We start from the raw sequence: 21,953 nt of genomic DNA, 5'->3' as shown, positions 1-21,953 counted from the left end.
CATGATTAAGTGGTAAACTCAGCTTTGGATAGTTGACAACTTTTCCTGGTGGTCATTTTGAATAACAACCTTTTGTCTGTTAAGTACATTGCAAATACCTTCTTCTAGACCAGGGGTTGTGAATATTTTTGGATTGTGGGCTATATGGGCTTGGTCACAATATTCAAGTCTGCCCTTGTCGAAAGCAGCCACAGACAATATATAAATAATCAGGTATGGCTGTGCTCCAACAAAGCTTTATTTACAAAAAGTAAAAAGTACGGCCAGTCCACAGGCCATAGTTTGCCAACCTGTCCTAGAATATTGCTTGTCTTTCAACTTTATTTATGGTGCATTTTATCATATAGTTATTTAAAATTTTGTGGTCTAACTTGTTCATTTTTTTGTCATTCTAAGTTCAGCATCTTTCCATCTGTAAGACTATATAAATATATTTTTATAATTTTTTCAGCATTTTGTATACTTTTTACATTGAAATTTTTGATATGGTTATAATTTACTTGAAACTCTTTTTCCCCAATGATTCAACACTGTTTATTAACCATATATTAACCACTTATGCCCACATTAGTTTAATTTCACATTTTATGTAATATATTCTCCTATATATATAGATTTATTACTGGAATCACTATTCAATTTCATTATCTGTGTATCCATTTTTATTTTTTTTCATTCTAATGGGTTTTTTAGTTTTATGAAAGAGCTACTGATGTCTATTCTAAAAGGATTAGATATAGCAAACTCAGATGTTTGAGCAGTTATTCAATCATTTTTTTGAGATATTTTAGGTTGACAATAGTATCATCTAGAAATAATGAGAGTTTTGTCATATTTAGAGATAATTACAGTTTCTGTCACATCTCCTCCTTTTTATATATTGCTTTGACCAGAATATTTTCAACAATAGTGGTGATGGCACCCTTGCTTTTTTATATTTGTTATAATTCCTTTAATATTTCTTTACTAAGAATACTACTGGATTTTAGCCAGCCATATATCATAATAATTTCTATAAAAATTCCTTCTCTTCCTGTCCTAATAAGGATTTTAAAAATAACCATGGTTGATATTAAGCCTTAATAATTTATCAAAATATTTATGTATTTATTCCTTCCATATTTTTTCCATATCTTTATTGACATATTATTGCTTTACATTGTTGTGCTAGTTCCTGCTGTACCACAAAGGGAATCAGTTGTATTTATACATATATCCCCATGTCCCCTCCCTCCTGAGTCTCCCTCTCACCCTCCCTATCCCACCCCTCTAGGTCATCACCAATCATTGAGTTGATCTCCCTGTGTTATGCAGTTGCTTCCCACTAGCCATCTATTTTTCATTTGTTAGTGTATATATGTCAATGCTACTCTCTCACTTTGTCCTAGCTTCTCCTTCCTCCACTCCCTGTGTCCTCAAGTCTGTTCTCTACATCTACATCTTTATTCTTCCCTTGCCAATGAGTTCATCGGTACCATTATTTTTTTTAGATTCCAGATTCCATATATATGCATTAGTATACAGTATTTGTTTTTCTCTTTCTGGCTTACTTCACTTTGTATGACAGTCTCTAGGTCTATCCACCTCACTACAAATAACTCAATTTCATTCCTTTTTATGGCTGAGTAATATTCCATTGTATATATGTGCCACATCTTCTTTATCCGTTCATCTGTTGATGGACAGTTAGGTTGCTTACATGTTCTGGCTGTTGTAGATGGTGCTGTAATGAACATTGAGGTGCATGTATCTTTTTGAATTATGGTTTTGTCAGGGTATATGCTGTTGAAATATTTATTTAATGACATTTATTGAGATAATTATGTGTTTTTGGAAAATTTTTTCCTATTGATAACATATATTTTCTGAATTGATTTCCTAATTTTGAGCCATCTCGCTATATTTTTAAATGTTTTATATTTGGTTAAGGTGTGTTATCTACTTAATAAACTGTCAGATTAGATTTGTATGATATTTTATCAGGCACTTGTGTCCATATTTTTTAATGAAATTGCTCCACAGTTTTCTTTCTTGTGCTATATTTGAAAAGTTTGAGTATCAAAGTTATGTTAATTTTATAACATGATATGGAAAGTTTTCCACTTTTTATTATTGAGGAAAATAATTTTAGTATATTATTTGTAGTTTCTGTCTCTGGGTAACAGGCATATATCAGAGGTAGACTGTTTTGTTTTTTCCTTTGAGGCTAAAGATTAATTATTTAGACATTGAAATTGAAAGTCTCTTTGACTTGGGGAATTCCTAAGCGACTAACACTTTGCCTGGAATTTTGTTTGTAACCTTTTTTTTTTCTATAACAATTTTAAGCCTTGAGAAATAACTGCCCTCTTGTTGGTGATGGTAATTTTAGTATTTAAGAGTCAGGAGAAATGTTAAATACTCATTGAAATATCTTTTGCTAACTCATGGAAATCCTTAGTTGAAATGAATGCTTACATAGGTGTTGGTCAAAGCTGATTCAGTCATTTTATTTAAGCCATTTTAAAATGTTGATATTTAAACACATTTCAGAGATAGAGGGCCTAAGTGCTCTTTGGAACTGGCATTTTAATTTTATTGGAAGATTTTAGTGTACCCATAGATTTTTTTTTTTCTTTAAGAATTTTTATGGAGATACAATTGACATACAATAAACTGCATATATTTAAAGTGTACAATGTGATACTTTTCTTATTAGTAATGTATACATGACAATCCCAATCTCCCAATTCATTTCCCCCCAACCCACCTTGTTTCCCCACTTGGTGTCCATATTTTTGTTCTCTACATCTGGGTCTCTGTTTCTGCCTTGCAAACCAGTTGATTTGTACCATTTTTCTATATTCCATGTATATGTGTTAATATATGATATTTGTTTTTCTCTTTCTGACTCACTTCACTTTGTATGACAGTTTCTAGGTTTTTTGGATATTGAGCTGCATAAACTGTTTATTGAGTGTACCCATACATGTTATACTTAAATGTGTTTTGATTCTTTGACTTTTGTGGTTAAATTTTAGTTTGGGTTGTACATTTTCGGATCTACAAGTCTTCTATATTATCTTGAGAAAAAAAATAAGGTAACTGTAAGATATATTAAGATATGGGAATTAAATTTATAAAATTAAAATTTACTGTACCTGTATAACATAATTAAATAATTATTAGTTAATATAATGTAGTTAATGCATTATATATTCATACATGTATATAACTCTACATGTATGAAAATGATATAAAGGGACCTACATACATCTTTCCCTATTATAAATTTTATATATGTAAGAAATAATGAGAGCTTCCTTATTATAAAAGAACAAATTTTATATATCATCAAACTTTCAAGAGAAACTTTATGATTTAAAGGTTCATACATCAATATATGCAAAATAAAATATTTATTGAAATACAAAATGATTTTAAAAGCAAATATCTCAGTATAATTCTGTGGCTGCTTTTACTTTGTTGTGATTCATGAAAAGAAACCTATAGGAGTTCACCCAGATCTTAGATTTTTAGGTATGAATTTTGTTGCTGAGTTGTTGATCTCCAATATTTATTGTTAGATTTGTGCTACTCAGTGAAAATTATTTCAGAATAAAACAGCCTTTTCATGAAGGAGCTGTCTCTGTACCAGCACCAATTCTCAGTCTTATCACCAATGGTTGCCAAGATATAAGCAGCAGCAAAAAGTCAGCATTGGATACTAACTACTTTGCTATACAATAACTCTATCTTCACCTTACAATAGTAACTGACAAAATGCCCCATTACTGTCAGAAAGGAACATTTTAAAATCATTTCTTAACTAGATTTATTGAGGATTTTAAAGGTAATCAGCAGAGATTTATTTTTTCTATTCTGTTTATTTCTTAATCTATAGTCTTTAGGGATGCACCAATTATAATTTATCTACTACCTGTTATGAAACCTGGATAACAAGATAATACAAGTAATTAGCAAGGTTTGTACACTACAGAAAGATATTATGTTTCCTGACATGTTTAAGCTAATATAGTGAAGTTACACTGATAACATTCTATTTCTGTTTCATCCCTGAGGATGATAAGCATTCTTTTCTAATCCTGTTTAGATCAGGATGAAGTTCATTAGTTTATCCCAGATATTTGTATATAGAAATGAAATGGAGCTTGCTTTGGATTAGCTCTCCAAAGATAGAGTTTAGGTTTTCATGTAGAGAAGAACTTTGTGAAGATAACATCTCCATCTGTCTACCAATTCTTTTTCTTGTCTCCCCATTTTTTTCTCAGTATAACAGCTTTTTTTTTTTTTTTTTTCTGTTCATCAATCCAACCAGAATAGAATAAGGTTTATTTTTTATTTTTCAGTGCTTGGACTAAAACAAGACTGAATTATGTAGAACCATAAATAAATTTTCTAATTTCTCTTTTTCATGAATCTAAATCTAGCATACATTTTTATTTTTCTTAAGATAAGGAATAGCCAGTTCTTAAAAAGAGAAGAAATATCAAAAGTCTTTGAATAAATAGAATTTAGGTACTCAAAATAATCCTTAAGATGATTCTACACTTCGATGTAACTAGAGTTATTCAGTGCTCAGAATAAGTTGTGGTGCAGAAAGAAATTAGGAACTTTGTAGCCACCCAGGCCAGGAGTTAGGGTCAGTGCTTTTCTTGTGTTGTAGCCTTGATGTCCTTTCCCTCCGAGTCTAATATAACATCAATTGTAGATTTATTTTGTCTTCTCTTTCACATGGTAGGAATAAAAGAAAGAAGTATGAAAGACAACTTGCTTATGAGTTTTTCAACCTTTTAGTTTCTCTAAGGAGATTGTGATTCTTGCAGATAAATGGTGCCTAGTAATACACTTGTCCTCATACTAGTGTGTCCAACCAATAGGGAGGAAAAGGTTTTTTTTTGTTTTAATTAGAAAATAAGCTATCCCTTCACAGCATCTTAAAATGAAGCTAATTTACATCTTCAATACATTTGGGTAATTGTATATTTTCCATTTTGCATTTTCTCCACTAAGCTTTCTTCCTTTTTAATTTTTTGGAGGTTTGACTTTGCTTTATTACAATTTTACTTAAATAATATAGTCATCCCTTCACTCATAGATTTAACAAGGGCTTATAAGGTCAATATTTTAATCTTGGTAACTTTGCATCTTAACTGGTTTAAAGTCAACGTGGCTGCTTCTTTCTTCCTGGGCAAAGGAAATTAGTGATATTTAGACTTTCTGGCAATGCATCACTTGAGTGGACTCTATGTATGCTTTCAAGGAAAAGGTCACCTTGTGAAAAGTTGTTTCTTTATAAATAGAGCTAATGGTAATTTTTAGGTTTTTTAAAAACTTTTAAATTTGTATTTAAAGCTGGCTCAATCCTCAATTGCTCTTTTCTTGTGAAGTTGATGAGATGGTTTTTATATGATTTAACAAAAATCAGAAGAGATTTAGTTGAGTTTACAAATGCATGCTGCATGAATTTCTGTTTTAATTACTACCAGTCTGGGGAAGGAAAAATAATTTTCCCTCTATCCTTCTAAGTTATTTGTTGAGACCCTTCCCGGTAATAAAAAGTCATCCTTCTCTTCCTGGTACAGAGAAGGAAACACCCTTACAAATGGAAATGTCCCTTATAAATGTAAATGTCTCTTACAAAGGGGTAACTTCTACCTGTTCTGAGCTTCTCTCATATAGTGTCCGATTATTTTGTTCGTTTGTTTTGTTTTTGTTTCTTAATAACCAGCTCAAAGTAATCCTTTTGACCAAGAGATGTATTCTGGGGTGGCAGATTCAGTTCCTCTTTACTAGCTTATTTGACATAGCTGATACACCTGTACCAAGGCCTTAGTTTCTTGATTTGAACAACAACAAAAGAAACAGTTTCACAAATGAGAATCAGAGGCAAGGATTTATCTATTTGGTAAACCCAACTCACTTTAGAAACTTTGATCCATGAGGGAAGGAAACTTTCCTTACATGATGTAATAAATGTTAACAAGATGTCATAGGAGAAAGTGTTAAATAAAAAAAATCACTACTGTTAGTTTCTATTTATGAATGCTTTTTTCATTCCAAAGGTAAATTATTTTGTATACATACACACATACACACCCATGCAAACACAGGCATCTTATGTTATTTATAATATTATTATTTTTATATTACTATTGTAAGCCAATATTCTTATATTTTGGTTAATTTCTATGCTTGGGAACTCCTCTGTACAAGAGGACTTTGAAAAGAAATCAACACTTGAGTGGAACTAAAATTATGAAATCCCAATCTGGTAGGACAAGCTGATATATGATGCAGAAGGATCTGATAGGGTCAATATTTTTATTTCTATGTAAACAGTTTGAGGGGGGTGGGTGGCTAAGGGATGACAATGATGACGGATCAGAAGTGCTTTAACATTCCCCCCAGCTTGACTAAGTTTTAGACAGGACACTGACCTCCCTTTTTTTTAGCATTTACTTTAGAAAACTTGTAATTATAAATACTTTCTCTGGCCATTTTAGATGTATGTAAGACTTCTTTAAAGATTCTTTCTAATTTTACAACCCAGGAATGTCTTTCCCAAGGATGTAGGAGCCATCCATTTAAAATGTAATCATCAAGGAGATATTACCCCTAATCTCCCTAACTTCAGTGGGAGCCAATTAGCAAACACAGATGAAACACAGATAGATTAATCAAAGAGACCTGCAAGTTTAGGAATTTGCAAGCTCAATCTGTTCAACACATCCCATTGACCAACCTCCCCCTCCTAACATCCTCCAGTACTTTTCCACTAGTTACCCTGGCACTTTAAAACCCCCTCCCTTTTGTTTCAGTGAAGTTAAGTTCAGGCTGAATTCTGTCCTCTTTTCTCTACTGCAATAGCCTTGTATCTTAGCCATTTCATGACGTCCTCACAAAATAGACTGGATGTCTTACACAATAGAAATTTATTTCTCATGGTTCTGGAGGCTGGAAAATGCAAGATCAATCTTCTGGGAAGTGGGCTCACAGATGGCTGCCTTCTCCCTGTGTCCTCACACAGCAGAGAGAAAGAGCAAGCAAGTTCTCTGATGTCTCTTCTTAAAAGGCACTAATTCCTTTATTAGGGCCCCACCCTCATGATCTCATCTAAGCTTAATTACTTCCCAAAGGACTCATCTCCAAATACTGTCACACTAAGGACTAGAGTTTCAAATATGAATTGTGAGTACATTAAATAAAATTCCCTTCATGGTATCAAATAAAATCTTCCTAATCTGTTTAACTTTGTCCCGTTCAATTTTTGCTTTGATACAACCAACTGGCAGAAGAGACAAATTTTTTCATAGATGAAAGTAATTCTCTACCTGTTTTAATGTCACATTGAGAGTAGTTAAAGGAAAGAGATGCACTGTGCTTTTCTCAGGCATTTTATATTTTCCATAGGTAGGGCAAATCTTAAGTAAAATTATAAAGAAGAAAAATTTCCTTGGTGACCATTCATCTCTCCTCTTTCATTCTACTCTTCACTCCAATGGGAGGGAGTTGAAAAGTCAGAAAAGACCTCCTGGAAATAATGGCATTTATGTATAACAATGGTGGGAGAACAGGATACAACATATGGGCTGCAGTTAAGGGGAAAGAAACAGCTGGTGTAAGGAAGAGGCATGAACTAATAATGATAACAGCAATAATAAATAGTTACAACATTTATTTAATTTCTGGTATGTGCCAACCTCGGTTCTAAACACTTAATTTGTATAAATTAATTTAATTATCATAGCAACCTTATGAGGTAGATACTACTATTTTCCCAATTTTACACGTAAAGAAATTAAGATACTGGTAAGTTAAAAAATTTGCTCAAGGTCATGAAACTAATAAATGATACAGCTGGGATTTAAATCCAAGCATTATTGTCCATGCATTTTTATCTCAAAACAGTACTGTCACTAAATATATGCCATCTCTCTCTAGAGATAGACATATTTAAACTAGGTAATGGCCTCTGATGGTGGAATTTTGACCATAAGTTCAAGTTAATAAGGAAAAGTTGTTTTGGAGGGATGTAGGTTGGAGCAATTTTTCAAAAATGCTTCTCAAATTATAGAGTATTTTAACTACCTGTTAATATTGGAGGAAAGGTCAGTGCTGATAACAAAGTTCATAAAAAAATAGACACTTCATATAGTGTTTTATAGTTTACAAAATGCTTTAACGTGTATTTTTTTCTTGATTTTATCAATGGCTGTAAAGTAAGACTGAGGAATTTACCATGACTTTCCAAGAAGTTGTGAAACTTTTTAAATTTATAACAGCCAATTCGGAGGGATTCAAGATTCAAATACAGACTGCCTGATGTCTAATTTCTTAAACTTTCACTAACTCATTTCAACAGAGATTATATATAAATGTGACTTGAAAACTGAGACTTGAAGGTTAGAAGAAAGCAGTTAAAAATGCATAAATGTATATACATAATATCTTTGAAAACAAGTTTTACTACTGAGCACAAGTCTTGTAATTGAGAGTCATTAAATTTTTTTTTGAAAATTCCAGTCAACAGGTTAATTTTGGCAATTGAGAAAAAATGCAAGTTTAACTACTAATCAAAGGATACTCTGGGGAAAGACACAGTCACTTATAATTTAATTAGGGACAGTCAGCATGCAATCAGAGAAAAGAGATCATAGCTAACATTTGCAGAAAACACATTTAAGAAGTAAGAATATACTCATGACCTGGCTCCTATATTTTCAAAGCTCCATGGAGATGGTTGGCTGAACTGATATTCCTTGATACTGATGAAGTCTTTTCTAGTTAAAATTCTCTTTTTTCTTTGAAAATTTAGAGATTAGAAATACTTGAATTAAAACATTTAATTATAGGAGGTAAATTATAACGAGTGGACCTTTTGATTGTTGTAAATTAGAAATAAGGGACCAGAGGGCAGAATTAAATATTAGAGTGAGAGGACTCCTTAGATGAGAAATATGAGGCAGAGGAAACATTTTTTCCTCCATTTTTGTACATAAAAGACCTGAAGGAAAGAATGTGCTGTTTAGTGATAAAAGTGTTTAGGGCAAAGTAATTAAACTCACGACAGGCGGCCCAAAGTAGTTTTGAAAAGTACATGACTGAGAGCATTTTGGATTTTGGAAATGTGTACAGCTTGACATAATATAGATTAGTGACAGGAAGAAGAGGATCTGTAGAATTCATGAGATCACATTTGGGGAAAAATGTATAAATATTTAAGAGAAAGAAAATGCCAACACATTCAAAGATTCTGCAGCCTTTTAATATTCTGACTGATTCTTATCCTGTCAGACCATAGAACATGAAAATAACAGAATACACAGAAAAGCATGCAGCAGATTGTTTGTCTTTCTATTTTTCTCTTTCATGCTCTCCCTGTTTTCCCACCTAATTCTCCCAAGTCTCTAGCAGTGAAGAGAATCTCAGACAACCTTTCCTAGACCAAAAATAAAGAGGGCTCTTGTGTTTTCATTGCCAGGGAGGAATGAGGGACTGAGAGAATGATGTCAACTACAATTGGCACTCACCATTGGCACTTGCCATCTACCTCTACAAGAATTAAATCACGTGTTGCTCCAGCTGCTGACTTTCAACACCCCCTGAAAGGAGTTCAGGGTGGAAAGCAGAAATGAGGCACTCTGTGCTCTGGAAAACCTGGCAAAACAGGTCTTCAGATAGTTAGATATTTTTAGGAGCCAATTTTACGAGCCCAATTCTTGTATCTCCTCACATCTAGAAAAACACTAAAATCCTTCATGGTGACGTCTGTTCCTCGTAACTAGCAGTAACCTTCTGTAAACAATATGTGCTTGATTGCATGTTTTTCCCTTCCAATAAAATCACATATATACTAATCTTCCCCCCTACCTCTTGGGAGCAGTTTCTCAGAGCTATCTGGGATGCTGTCTCCTGGGCTGCAGTCCTCATTTTGCCCCAAATAAAAATGGGGCAATAGAATGTGTGTATTTATTCTTCTGCTTGGTTGCTGGGAACCCATATCTCCCCTTTACAAAAAGTCTATAGTGACAAAATAACAACTGTATATTGACTTTAGCTACTAATTATACCAGTCGTCAACTTTATTTTATTTTTTAAATTTATTTATTTATTTATTTAATTTTTTTGGCTGTGTTGGGTCTTCATTGCAGCACATGGACTTTCTCTAGTTAATGTGAGTGGGTGCTACTATTCATTGTGGTGCACGAGTTCCTCATTGTAGTGGCTTCTCGTTGTGGAGTACAGGCTCTAGGTGCATGGACTTCAATAGTTGTGGCACGTGGGCTCAATAGTTGTGGTTCTCGGGCTCTAGAGCACAGGCTAAATAGTTGTGGCACAAGGGCTTAGTTGCTCCATGCTCCACAGCATGTGGAATCTTCCCAGAGCACGGCTTGAACCTGTGTCCCCTGCATTGGCAGGCAGATTCTTAACCACTGTGCCACCTAGGAAGTCCCAGTTGTCCACTTTAAAAAGCTCTTCTCTTATGCTTACATAGTATCATACTCTAAACTTGTTTTTAAATCATGTTTTCATTTCCTATTAGAATAAAGTAAGTTTTTGAAATCTGCAAAAAAAATATTGCTCCCTCCTATAGGTTCCTTTATCAGCAATGTCATTTGTAATGTTTGCTTTAAAGTTTTGCTTATAATCCAACTTTCATGTCCCCATAAAGCACACAATTCTCTTATTATCTTTCTCTTGAATATTTAGCTGAGTGTGTGTGTATGTCATTACTTCAGCATTCACAGAAGACTAAGATGAGCAGGTAAAAACCATGCTTAATTTATAAATGTTGACAAAGCTAATGGATAGGTATTATAACACTTGAGTACATTTTCAAATATTTATTAATCTTTTTGAAAATATAATTAGGATGTCTATTGCCTGTATTATTTCTTATGTATCATCTCTTATAATGTTAATATGGAGTATAAGAGCATTTATAAGTAAAATGTACATGTCTCAGTGTTTATTTTTTTCAAAGAATTTAATGTATTCTTGAGTATTTACTTATTTAGCAAAACTTTGATAATATTAAGAAGTATAAAAATTGCTGAATCAGGTATAAGAATTTGGAGAAAACACTGAAGAATATACAGTTAAAATTTAGGAGAACCTGGTGTACCCCCCAAAAAAATAAAAAAAATAAAAAAATAAAATTTAGGAGAGATCAACTTGTTAATAACATCACAATGAAAGAGAAAGATAGCCAAAGGCTCTTGGAAAAAATAAGAATGGTTAGAAATGGAACAAAGAATGAAATATCTTAACACAAATCAAATAGAAGTACAGTAAGTGAACAATCAATGAACTGCAATAAATTTGGAAATGCATAACCTAAGAACTATATTTTAAATTGCTAGCACTGTACATAGAATAAACATTTTATTAATAAAATCTATTAATATATGCTAGAATGAAGTATGCCTCATCTGCTGCCAGTTGCTTTGTATGAATTTATTCTCCTGTGCTCTTTATCTTTTCTACAAGAGTTACTGATGTTGTGATGTGAAGTTGTTGCTTTTCTGTTCTAAAATTAATACCATTTTGCTTTTTGATTGCTCTTTGTTGTGTCTATTTTCTATGCTCCTGACCCTGTTGTTTATCCCTTGTTGTCCTTTTCCTTCTCCTTAAGCAAAACTTATTGGCTTTTGACTAGAATTACAAATTCTCCAGTGATTCCTGGAGGAAGTATCCATCCCAAGAGTTTCTCCTCTCCTTTTTATGAAAAAACTCCTGGCTATTCTAGATATTCTCCTGTTGGTTATATTATGATATCAAGTTTGTGAAAAAAAATCAAATAAGCATTCTCTTATTGGACACACAATATATGCTATGCAGAGTTACACCCATATATGAGGTAAGGCATAATGTTATGGGTAGAGGAAGATACAAATTTGGTTGTAGCCAGTTTTAGCTTTAAGTAGATCATAGAACATTCAATGCTCTTCTCACAACATTTTCTCCATTATTAATCTTTGAAAAGTTTTAGTATAATGTGGAAGAATTTGGAAAGAATGTCAATGTTACTTTTAAAAACAATGAGTAAATTAGTGTTTACTACTTGCTTCTGATGAAGTGAAAGTATCTCAGAGAAAATACAGACAATCTCAATTATTAAAAAAAAAGACATGAATATAATATTTATTTATCTTATCGAAGTACAGTTAAGTTACAATGTTGTGTTAGTTTCAGGTGTACAGCAAAGTGATTCAGTTATCTGGCAGCAGGATCATATGGTAACTGTAGTTTTAGATTTTTAAGGAACCTCCATACAGTTCTCCGTAGTGGCTGTAACAATTTACATTTCCACCAACAGTGTAAGAGGGTTCCTTTTTCTCCACACCCTATCTAACATTTATTATTTATAATCTTTTTGATGATGGCCATTCTGATCAGTGTGAGGTCATATCTCATTGTAGTTTTGATTTGCATTTCTCTAATAATTAGTAATGTTGAGCATTTTTCATGTGCCTCTTGGCCATCCGTATATCTTCTTTGGAGAAGTGTCTGTGTAGGTCTTCTGCCCATTTTTTTGATGGGTTGTTTGTTTTTTGATATTTAGCTGTATGAGCTGTTTGTATATTCTGGAAATTAATCCTTTGTCGATCACATCATTTGCAAATATTTTTTCCCATTCTGTAGGTTGTCTTTTTGTTTTGTTTATGGTTTCCTTTGGTGTGCAAAAGCTTTTAAGCTTTATTAGGTCCCATTAGTTTATTTTTGTTTTAATTTTCATTACTCTAGGAGGTGGATCAAAAAAGATCTTGCTGCAATTTATGTCTAAGAGTGTTCTGCCTTTGTTTTCCTCTAAGAGTTTTCTAGTATTTGGTCTTATTACTTTTAGGTTTTTAATTTATTTTGGGTCTATTTTTCTGTATAATGTTAGAGAATGTTCTGATTTTATTTTTTACATGCAGCTGTCCAGTTTCCCAGCAGCACTGATTGAAGAAACTGTCTTTTCTCCATTGTATATCCTTACTTCCTTTGTTGTAGATTAATTGGCCATGGGTACATGGGTTTATTTCTGGGCTTTCCATACTGTTTCATTGATCTATATTCTGCTTTTGTGCCAGTACTATACTTTTTTTTTTAAGTATCATACTCTTTTGAAGACTGTAGCTTTGTTGTGTAGTCTGAAGTCAGAAAACCTGATTTGAATGTAAGATTTAAAAAGGAGAGGTATTTATAGATTTGTCATAACTTTATTACAAGAAATAAAGCATTCAAAGTTATCAAAAGCAACAATAGTACTTTAATGTTGTTAATGGGGTTGCTACATTCCTTTAAGTTGTGAAGCGGAATTATTTTAGAAACAATTTTCATTTTTGTAAGTTTTCAACTGATTATTTTCTACCCTGTTAGGCCATAGAACAAGTTTCATTAAATTTAAAAGAATTGAAATTACATAAAGTATGTTTTCCAACTATAATGGAGTGAAATTAGAAATCAATAAAGACATTTGGTAAGTTAAGAAATTTGTGGAAATTAAACAATACACTCTTTTTATAGCTAATGGGTCAAAAAGGAAATCACCAGGGAAATTAGAAATATCTTGAGGTAAGTGAAAGCAAAATACAATATACCACAACTTATGGGATTCAGTGAAAGCAGCGCTCAGAGGGAAACTTATTGCTATAAACAGCTATGTTAAAGAAAGGAGAAAAATACCAAATCAATAACCTTACTTTCATACCAAGAAACTAGGCATATATAAAATAGATAACCAATCAGCACCTATTGTATAGCATAGGGAACTCTGCTCAATATACTGTAACAACCTAAATGGGAAAAGAATTTGAAAAAGAATAGATACATGTATATGTACAACTGAATCACTTTGCTGTACACTTGAAACTAACAAAGTATTGTTAATCAACTATACTTCAATATAAAATAAAAAGTAAAAAAAAGGGAATCTAAGCAAAAAAGAGCAAACTAAATCCAATCAAGTAGAAGGGGAAAAGTAATAAAGATTAGAAGGAAAATAAATGAAATAGAGAACATAAAATAATAGAAGAGATCAAAAAAATCAAAAGTTGATTTCTTAAAAAGATCAACAACATTGTCAAATTTTTGGCTAAGAGAATTTTTGACCTAGAGAATAAGAGAGAAAACTCAAATGACCAAAATCAGGATGATGAGATATCACTACTGGCCTTACAGAAGTAAAATGGTTTATAAGGGAATATTGTGAATAACTATATACCAATAAATTAGATAACTGAGATAAATGGACAAATTTCTAGAAAAGACAAAATTATTGAAACCAACTCTAGAAGGTGATTGTGGACTTTCTTGAACTCATTCCATGTGGTCAATGTTATCCTGACACCAAAACCAGGCAAACTCATCACAAGAAAAGCAGAGAACAATATCCTTTATGAATATAGACACTGTCAAGAAGAAAGAAATTTCCCCTACTCTTCCATGTTCTTCTGGCTGGTCTAAGTATTAAGCTGACATGAGATAGATTAAAAGGAGAAAATCAAACAAAAGTTTAATAGCATGTATCCATGGGAGAGATCTAGGAAAACTGAATAACCTGCCAAAATGGCCAAAGCCCTTACCCTAAATGCCACCTTTAGCTAAAGACAAAAAGAGAATATTGGAGGTAGTGGTTTGAGACTTCAAAGACAATCCTTATGAAGATGAAAAAAGCAAGTATTTGGTAAACAAATATTTACCATGCAATGACCATGGGACACAGAGTGAAGTCTGATGATCCCGTGCCCAGCTCCACCCCAGCCCTAATTCTTTGCAGATATCTCTGGTGATAGCTCTATTTGAGAAACAGGCCCTTTATGGGAGAGATAACAAAAAAACTTCCTGAGTTTTCTGTTTCTTAAAAATAATCAGGCTAAATTAATCTTCATTCCAAAGAGACACATTTTAGGGTGGCAAATTTTGCTCCCCCACTACACAAAAATATTCAACAAAATGCTAGCAAACATAATCCAGAACTTATGAAAATGATAATATACCATAAGTGAGAGAGAAATGTGAATGTTTAATATCTGACAGCCAATGTAATACACCATATTAATAGAAAAAAGGGACAAAAATCAAACCATCATCTCTCGGCATGCAGAACAGTCATTGACAAAATCCAACATCCTTATGTGAAAAAAAAGTCTTCAACAAACTACAAATAGTAGGGAATTTCCTCAATATGATAATTAGTATGTACACAACCCCACAGCTAACATTATATTTAATGATAAAACACTGGCTATTTTCCTTCTGAGAGCAGGTACAAGGTAAGATGTCCTCTCTAGTCACTTATACTCAACATTGTACTGGAGGTTCTAGCCAGAGCAAATAGATAAGAAACAGAAATAAAAGCTATCCAGATAGTAAAGGAAGGAATAAAATGATCTCAAATCACAGATAACATAATCTTGTGTATAGAAAACCATAAGGAACTCACTAAAACCAGTTAGAACTAGCAAATGAATTCAGCATGCTGCAGGATACAAGATGAATATACAAAAATCAATTGTATTTCTACATAGTGCAATGAATAATTTGAATATGAAATTAAGAATATAATTTTATTTACAATAAGCCTCAAAAATTAGCAAACCACTTAGGAAGGAATTTAACAAAAGGAGCACAAGGCTTGTACACTGAAAAATACTATGTTGTTGAAAGGAATTTTTAAAAAAAGTTCTAAATAAACTTACATCCCATGTTCATGGATCAGAAGACTTAATATTGCTAAGATGACAATATTAACCAAATTGATTGAGAGATTGAATAGCATACCTATCAAAATTCCAGCTACCAATTTTTTTTTTTTTTTTTTTTGCAGAAACTGACAAGCTAATCCTAACATTCATATGGAAACTCAAGGGACCCCAAAAGCCAGAATAATCTTGGGGGGAAAAACCCAACAAAATTGGAGTATTCACAATTCTTGATTTCAAAACTTACTGCAGCCCCCCCCACCCGTGAGCCTGCAGCTTCCAGCCACCATCATGGCTGGGCAACTCTCAGGGACGGGCACTCCTCGCCGCGGACCTCTTCCCTCCTGTCCTCTCGGTCCGTCACCTTACTGGCAGCAATGTTTCTCACCCTGAACCAGCTCTCCGGTTCCCTCACTCCCACTCCCGGATGCTCTGTTCAGCTGTGGATCCACGTCTCAGTCCGGGAACGCTGAGCTGCGGTGCGGACCCTCCACTAAAAACCGATACCTCAGAAAAGCCGACTAATCAAATATGGCCTGACTCTTCCGATATGATTGTCAAAGATGATATTCTGCGACTTAAAAATGAAATTCAAGTTTTGCAGCAACAAAATCAGGAACTTAAAGAAACTGAAGGAAAACTGAGAAATATAAATCAAGACTTATGCAATCAAATGAGACAAATGGTACAAGATTTTGACGGTGATAAACAAGAAGCTGTGGATAGGTGTGAAAGGACTTACCAGCAGCACCACGAAGCCATGAAAGCCCAAATACGTGAAAGCCTGTTAGCAAAGCATGCTTTGGAGAAACAGAAGCTCTTTGAGGTTTATGAGGGAACTTGCTTGCAACTTAGGTCTGACTTAGATCAGGTGAATAAGGAGATGGCGGCTGTGCAGGAATGTTACCTGGAAGTGTGCAGAGAGAAAGAGAATCTAGAAGCGACTCTCAGGAAGACCATGGAGAAGGAGCAGCAGGCTCAGGAGAAGAAGAGACAGCTATTGGAGGAAAGAGAAGAGTATGTAAGGAAACTGCAGGTGGAACCTGAAGAAAAGTACCAAGATACCCTTGTGATGGAAAAGGACATGTGGCTGAAAGAACAAGAAAGTGATATTAAACAGCAGGTTGAAAATGAAGTGATGTTAGCCAAAGCACACTGGGATAAGGAACAGAAGGAGATCAAACAAGAACTTATTCAACAGCTTGAAAAGGAGTGGCAGTGTAAGCTGGACCAAAATATAAAGGCAATGAAAAAGAAGACCTCAGATTGTTGCAGCCAAACTGACCAAGAAACCACCATTGATGTTATTTCCAAGAAAGAGATGGCAATCATGATAGAAGGGCAGAAACAAAAGATCCAGCAAAATTTAGAGCAAGAGAAGGAAGTAGCCATCAAAGGGGGCTTGAAGAAATTAGAGGTTGAATTGGAACTCAGATATTGTGAAAATATTGCCAAACAGGTGGAAGCAGCTGTGCAAAACGCTCGTCACCGGTGGTTGGAGGAACTGCCGGAGCTGGCAGAGTATAAAACACTTGTAAGAGCAGAACAGAAGAAGTGGGAGGAGCGACAAGAGCAGTCTGTGGCCGGACGGATATTGTTTGCTGTTTCTGAAGCTAAAGAGAAATGGAAAAGCGAGATTGCAAATATGAAGAAAAATGTCATACCTGGAAAGGAATTGGAAGAGAAGATTCATTCTCTGCAGAGAGAGCTTGAGTTAAAGAACGAAGAAATCCCTGTGGTTGTCAGGGCCGAGTTGGCAAAGGCCCGGAGTGAATGGAACAAAGAAAAGCAAGAAGAAATCTGTAGAATTCAAGAACAAAATGAACAAGATTACCGGCAATTTTTAGATGATCATCGAAACAAAATTAATGAGGTGCTTGCAGCAGCTAAGGAAGACTTTACGAAACAAAAAACTGAGCTACTTCTTCAGAAGGAGACAGAATTACAAACGTGTTTAGACCAGTATCACAGAGAATGGACTGTGCAGGAAGCCAGGCGGATCCAACTGGAAATCTGTCAGTATGAGGATGACATCCTAACTGTCCTTGAGTTTCTCTTAAAGGACACCCAGAAGGAGCAAGCCAGTGGTTTAGAGAACAAGCACCTTTTAGAACTCATGGTGACTTGTTCTTCGAAGTGGGTGTCTGTGCAGTATTTTGAAAAATTAAAGGTCTGCATACAGAAAGCATTTCAAGATATACTCTCCCTACTTATAGAGACTGTCGACTCAGACTGGGGAAAGAGAAATATGACCAAGATTTCTAAGGATCCTGCCACAGGGGTCACTGGCAGAGGAGACCCTGGAGTCCTGGCAGTCCTTCCTGCACCTGCATCTGGACACCACGCTCAGTCCTTGGCCATGCAAGAAGCAGAAGCTGATAAGAAAAAGAGCCTTGAAATTAAAGATTCATGCTGTGGGCACTGCTTCCAAGAACTTGCAAAGGCAAAGCAGGAATGTCAAGATCTGAAAAGAAAACTGGAAAAATCCTGTAGGCATCTTCAGCACTCAGAAAGGAAGAACAAAGCTGTAGTGGAAAAAATTGGAGAAGAGAATAGTAAAGTTGTTGAAGAATTAATAGAAGAAAACAATGACATGAAGAATAAATTGGAAGAACTGAGAACACTTTGTAAAACTCTACCACCAAGTTCACTGTCAGAAGGGGCCATTGAAAATGCTTGCCTCCCATGTAAAGGGGTGGCCTTGGAAGAACTTCGTGGGCAGTACATTAAAGCTGTAAAAAAAATTAAGCGTGATATGTTTCGTTATATTCAGGAGAGTAAGGAAAGAGCTGCAGAAATGGTAAAAGCAGAGGTATTGCGAGAATGTCAAGAAACCCCCCGAAAGATGTGCAAATATTATTTGATTTGCCTTCAGCAGATTTTGCAGGATGATGGAAAAGAGGAAGGGGCTGAGAAAAAGATTATGAATGCTGCTAGCAAACTTGCTATCATGGCAAAATTGCTGGAAACACCTATTTCTAATAGGTCCCAGAGCAAAACTACACAGCCAGTATTGCCTCTGACTTCAGAGATGCTGACTGGAGTTGAAAAATCAAAAAGAAATGATGTGAATCAGAATATATCATGTCACAGTGAAAGAAAATCAAATAGTATAAAAACTATCCCCAGAAGTATGTGCGACCAAGTTCCTAAGAGGAGGGCTGCCTGTAACTTACAAAGGCGATTAGAGGATGCAGAGCACGGGGACGGAAAGCATGAGGGTTCCAAAGAGTCACATCCAGACTTTCAGTTCGAGAATAACAGTCACAAGCACCTGGACATTTTGCCAAGGAATGTTTCTCCTGAGTTTGTTCCTTGTGAAGGCGAAAGAGGCTTTGGTTTGCACAAGAAGAAAGACCTCCTCAGTGATTCTGACTCTGAATCACTCCAGCACTCAGCCACACACCCCTTTCTCGGATCTTTCAGAAATAAACACTCACCTAGATATACCCCTAGTCTTTCTGAATCCGAATCCGTGCATGTAACTTTTCGAAGTCCTAATGAAAGACTTGGTTTAAAAGTATATAAGTGTAGTCCACTAATGGAAAGTGAAAATGCTGCATCTGAGAAAAGTCAAAGTTTGGGTGTTAAGAAAACTCCAGCAAAGGATGAAGGGGACCTCAGTGACTCTGTAGGCTGGCATTCCAACAGTGCCACTCTACCCTGAAGTGTCATTTTTGCATGATAGGCCACAAGAAACTCTGGATACGCTCACTGAAGCTATTAATTTCAAACAGTTGTCAGCAACAAGTTGTCTTTCAGATTCAGAGAAAAAAAATATGATTCGTCAACCTATGAAATGTCAGAGTGGTCATGCTTCAGACCTTTCAGAAGAAACCACGTATTCCCAGGCAGGGAAGATCAGCATGACTTTTGGACACCCACCTCATCATAAGGCTGATATACTGAAGTCAGATTTCAAGACCCTGAGCAGCACAGTACCATCTGCAGTGTGTCCGCAGCCTTCAAGAAAATTAATTGCTCCTCTGTCCAGCCAACAAGATAGTGGCTTTGATAGCCCATTTGTCAATCTAGACTAATTGTTGTAGAGTATTTAAGAAGAATCATTAATATATTGATAAGAAAACTGGAAGGGAAGACTTCATACTGAAAAATATTTGTGGGCTCTGCATATTTTGAGATATTCTAATAATGTCTATCATATGAGTAAATTATTTTCATAAAATTACTTGAGATATTAATGTTGCCTTAATCTTCCAAAGACCTGATGGTGTATGTGTAACCTTCTTCTGTGTGATGCTTGTATTTGGTTGCTAAACCATCTGTTTTTATACTTATAAATTAGCTCTCTGTGCAGTGTTAAATTATTTAAATAAACTTGCATATGGTCAAAAAAAAAAAACTTACTGCAAAGCTACAGTAATTAATACAGTCATGTGGTGATGGAATAAAGATAAACATATAGATCAGTGGTATAGAACTAGAGTCCAGAAATCAATCTTTACATTTATAGTCAATTGATTTTTGATAACAATGCACAGACAATACAATGAAGAATTAAAGTCCTTTCTACAAATGGTGCTGGGATAACTGGATATCAGCATGCAAAAAATAAAGTTGGACCCTTTCCTTATATGAAACCAACAAAACAAAACAAAAACCTAAGATAAATAATAAACCTAAGAGCCTAAACTATTAAACTCTTAGAAGAAATCATAGGAGTAAATTTTTGTGACCAAATATTAGACAATGATTTCTTAGATATGACACCAAAGGTACAAGCAGCAAGGGAAAAAAATAGATAATTTGGACTACCTCAAAATTAAAAATTTTTGTGTTGCAAATGATACCTCCAAGAAAGTAAATATACAATCTGCAGAACAAGAGAAAATATTTGCAAATCATATATCTGATAAAAAACTGGTGCTCAGAATATATAAAGAGCTCTTACAAATAAATAATGGGAGAGCCCAATTTAAAGAATCGGCCAAAGGCCTGAATTTCTCCAAAAAGGTATACAAATAGCAAATAAGCACACAAAAAGTATGTCACCATCATTAGTTATTGCAGAAATGTAAAGTGAAATACCACTTTAGACCCACTGGGATAGAAATAATCAAAAGGATAGAAAGTAGGTGAAAAAAATTGGAATCCTTACACATTGCTGATGAAATGAAAAATGGTACAGTGCTTTGGAAGATGGCTTGGACATTTTTCAAAAGATTAAGGATAGAGTTAATCATATGCCCAGCAATTCCTCTCTTAGGTACATTCCAAGTTAAATAAAAACATACATCCACACAAAATTTGTACTTTAGTGTTATTAGTATCATCACTCATAATAAGCCAGATAAGGAAACAACCCAAATGTCCATTAGCTGATGAACAGCTAAACAAACTGTGTTACATCCATACAAAAGAATGTTATTGTATGGATATAACAGTAATAAAAGGAGTGAATTACTGATACATGCTACATAATGGATGAACTTTGAAAACCTGCTAAGTGAAAGAAGACAATTACAAAAAAATCACATATTGTATGAATCCATTCATATGAAATGTCCAGATAAGGCAAATTAATGGAGACAAAAAATAGACGTAGTTCCTAGGGTTGAGGCAGGTATAGGAAGTGACTGTATTGGATACAGGATAATGGGATGATGGAAATGTTCAAAATTTAGATTTTGGTGGTAGTTCCACTATTGAATTTCAACTTTCAATGAGCAAATTTTGTGAGTTATATCTTAATAAAGATGTTAAATATGTCCCTACTGTATAAAGGCCTTAATATTTAAAGGTTCATTCCTCAATTTCAAAAAATTTATTCTTCAAAAATTTTTCAAGTTTTATTGAGATATAATTGATAAACATCCTGTATAAGGTTAAGGTGTACAACATAATGAGTTCCTTTACATATATCATAGAATGATTGCTGCAATAAGTTTAGTTAACATCCATCATCTCACATATATACAAAAAAAAAAAAAAAAAGGAAAGACCCAGTATTTTTCTCCTCATGATGAGAACTCAGGATTTGCTCTTTTAACACCTTTCCTATACATCATATAGCCATGTTAGCTACAGCCACCATGTTGTGCATTATGTTCCTCTTACTCCCTTATAACTGGAAATTTGTACATTTTGGCCACCTTCCTCCAGTTCTTCCTCTCCCCACCCCAGCCTCCCTTAACCACAAATTTGATCTCTTTTTCTATGAGTTTTTTTCCAAGAATATATTTTTTAATGATTTTACTATGATAAAAAAATTTAAAGGTAGTATTCTGGCATATTCAGCTT

At 34.3% G+C, this 21,953-nt stretch overlaps 1 protein-coding gene across 1 annotated transcript in view; it reads left to right on the top strand.

The window, feature by feature from the left end:
• Nucleotides 1–19,810, top strand: part of LOC130835572 (centrosomal protein of 152 kDa-like) — a 31,868-nt gene extending 12,058 nt beyond the window's left edge. Inside the window, 3 exon segments of the mRNA XM_057707199.1 lie at nucleotides 16,167–16,681; nucleotides 16,868–19,355; nucleotides 19,357–19,810. Coding sequence (XP_057563182.1) covers nucleotides 16,167–16,681; nucleotides 16,868–19,355; nucleotides 19,357–19,732 — 3,379 coding nt within the window. The 3' untranslated portion in view covers nucleotides 19,733–19,810.
• Nucleotides 19,811–21,953: the final 2,143 nt, after the last annotated feature.

Source organism: Hippopotamus amphibius, chromosome 14 (genome assembly GCF_030028045.1).
Source record: "Hippopotamus amphibius kiboko isolate mHipAmp2 chromosome 14, mHipAmp2.hap2, whole genome shotgun sequence".
Taxonomy (NCBI): Eukaryota; Metazoa; Chordata; class Mammalia; order Artiodactyla; family Hippopotamidae; genus Hippopotamus; species Hippopotamus amphibius.
This window is presented reverse-complemented; position numbering and strand designations above follow the sequence as displayed.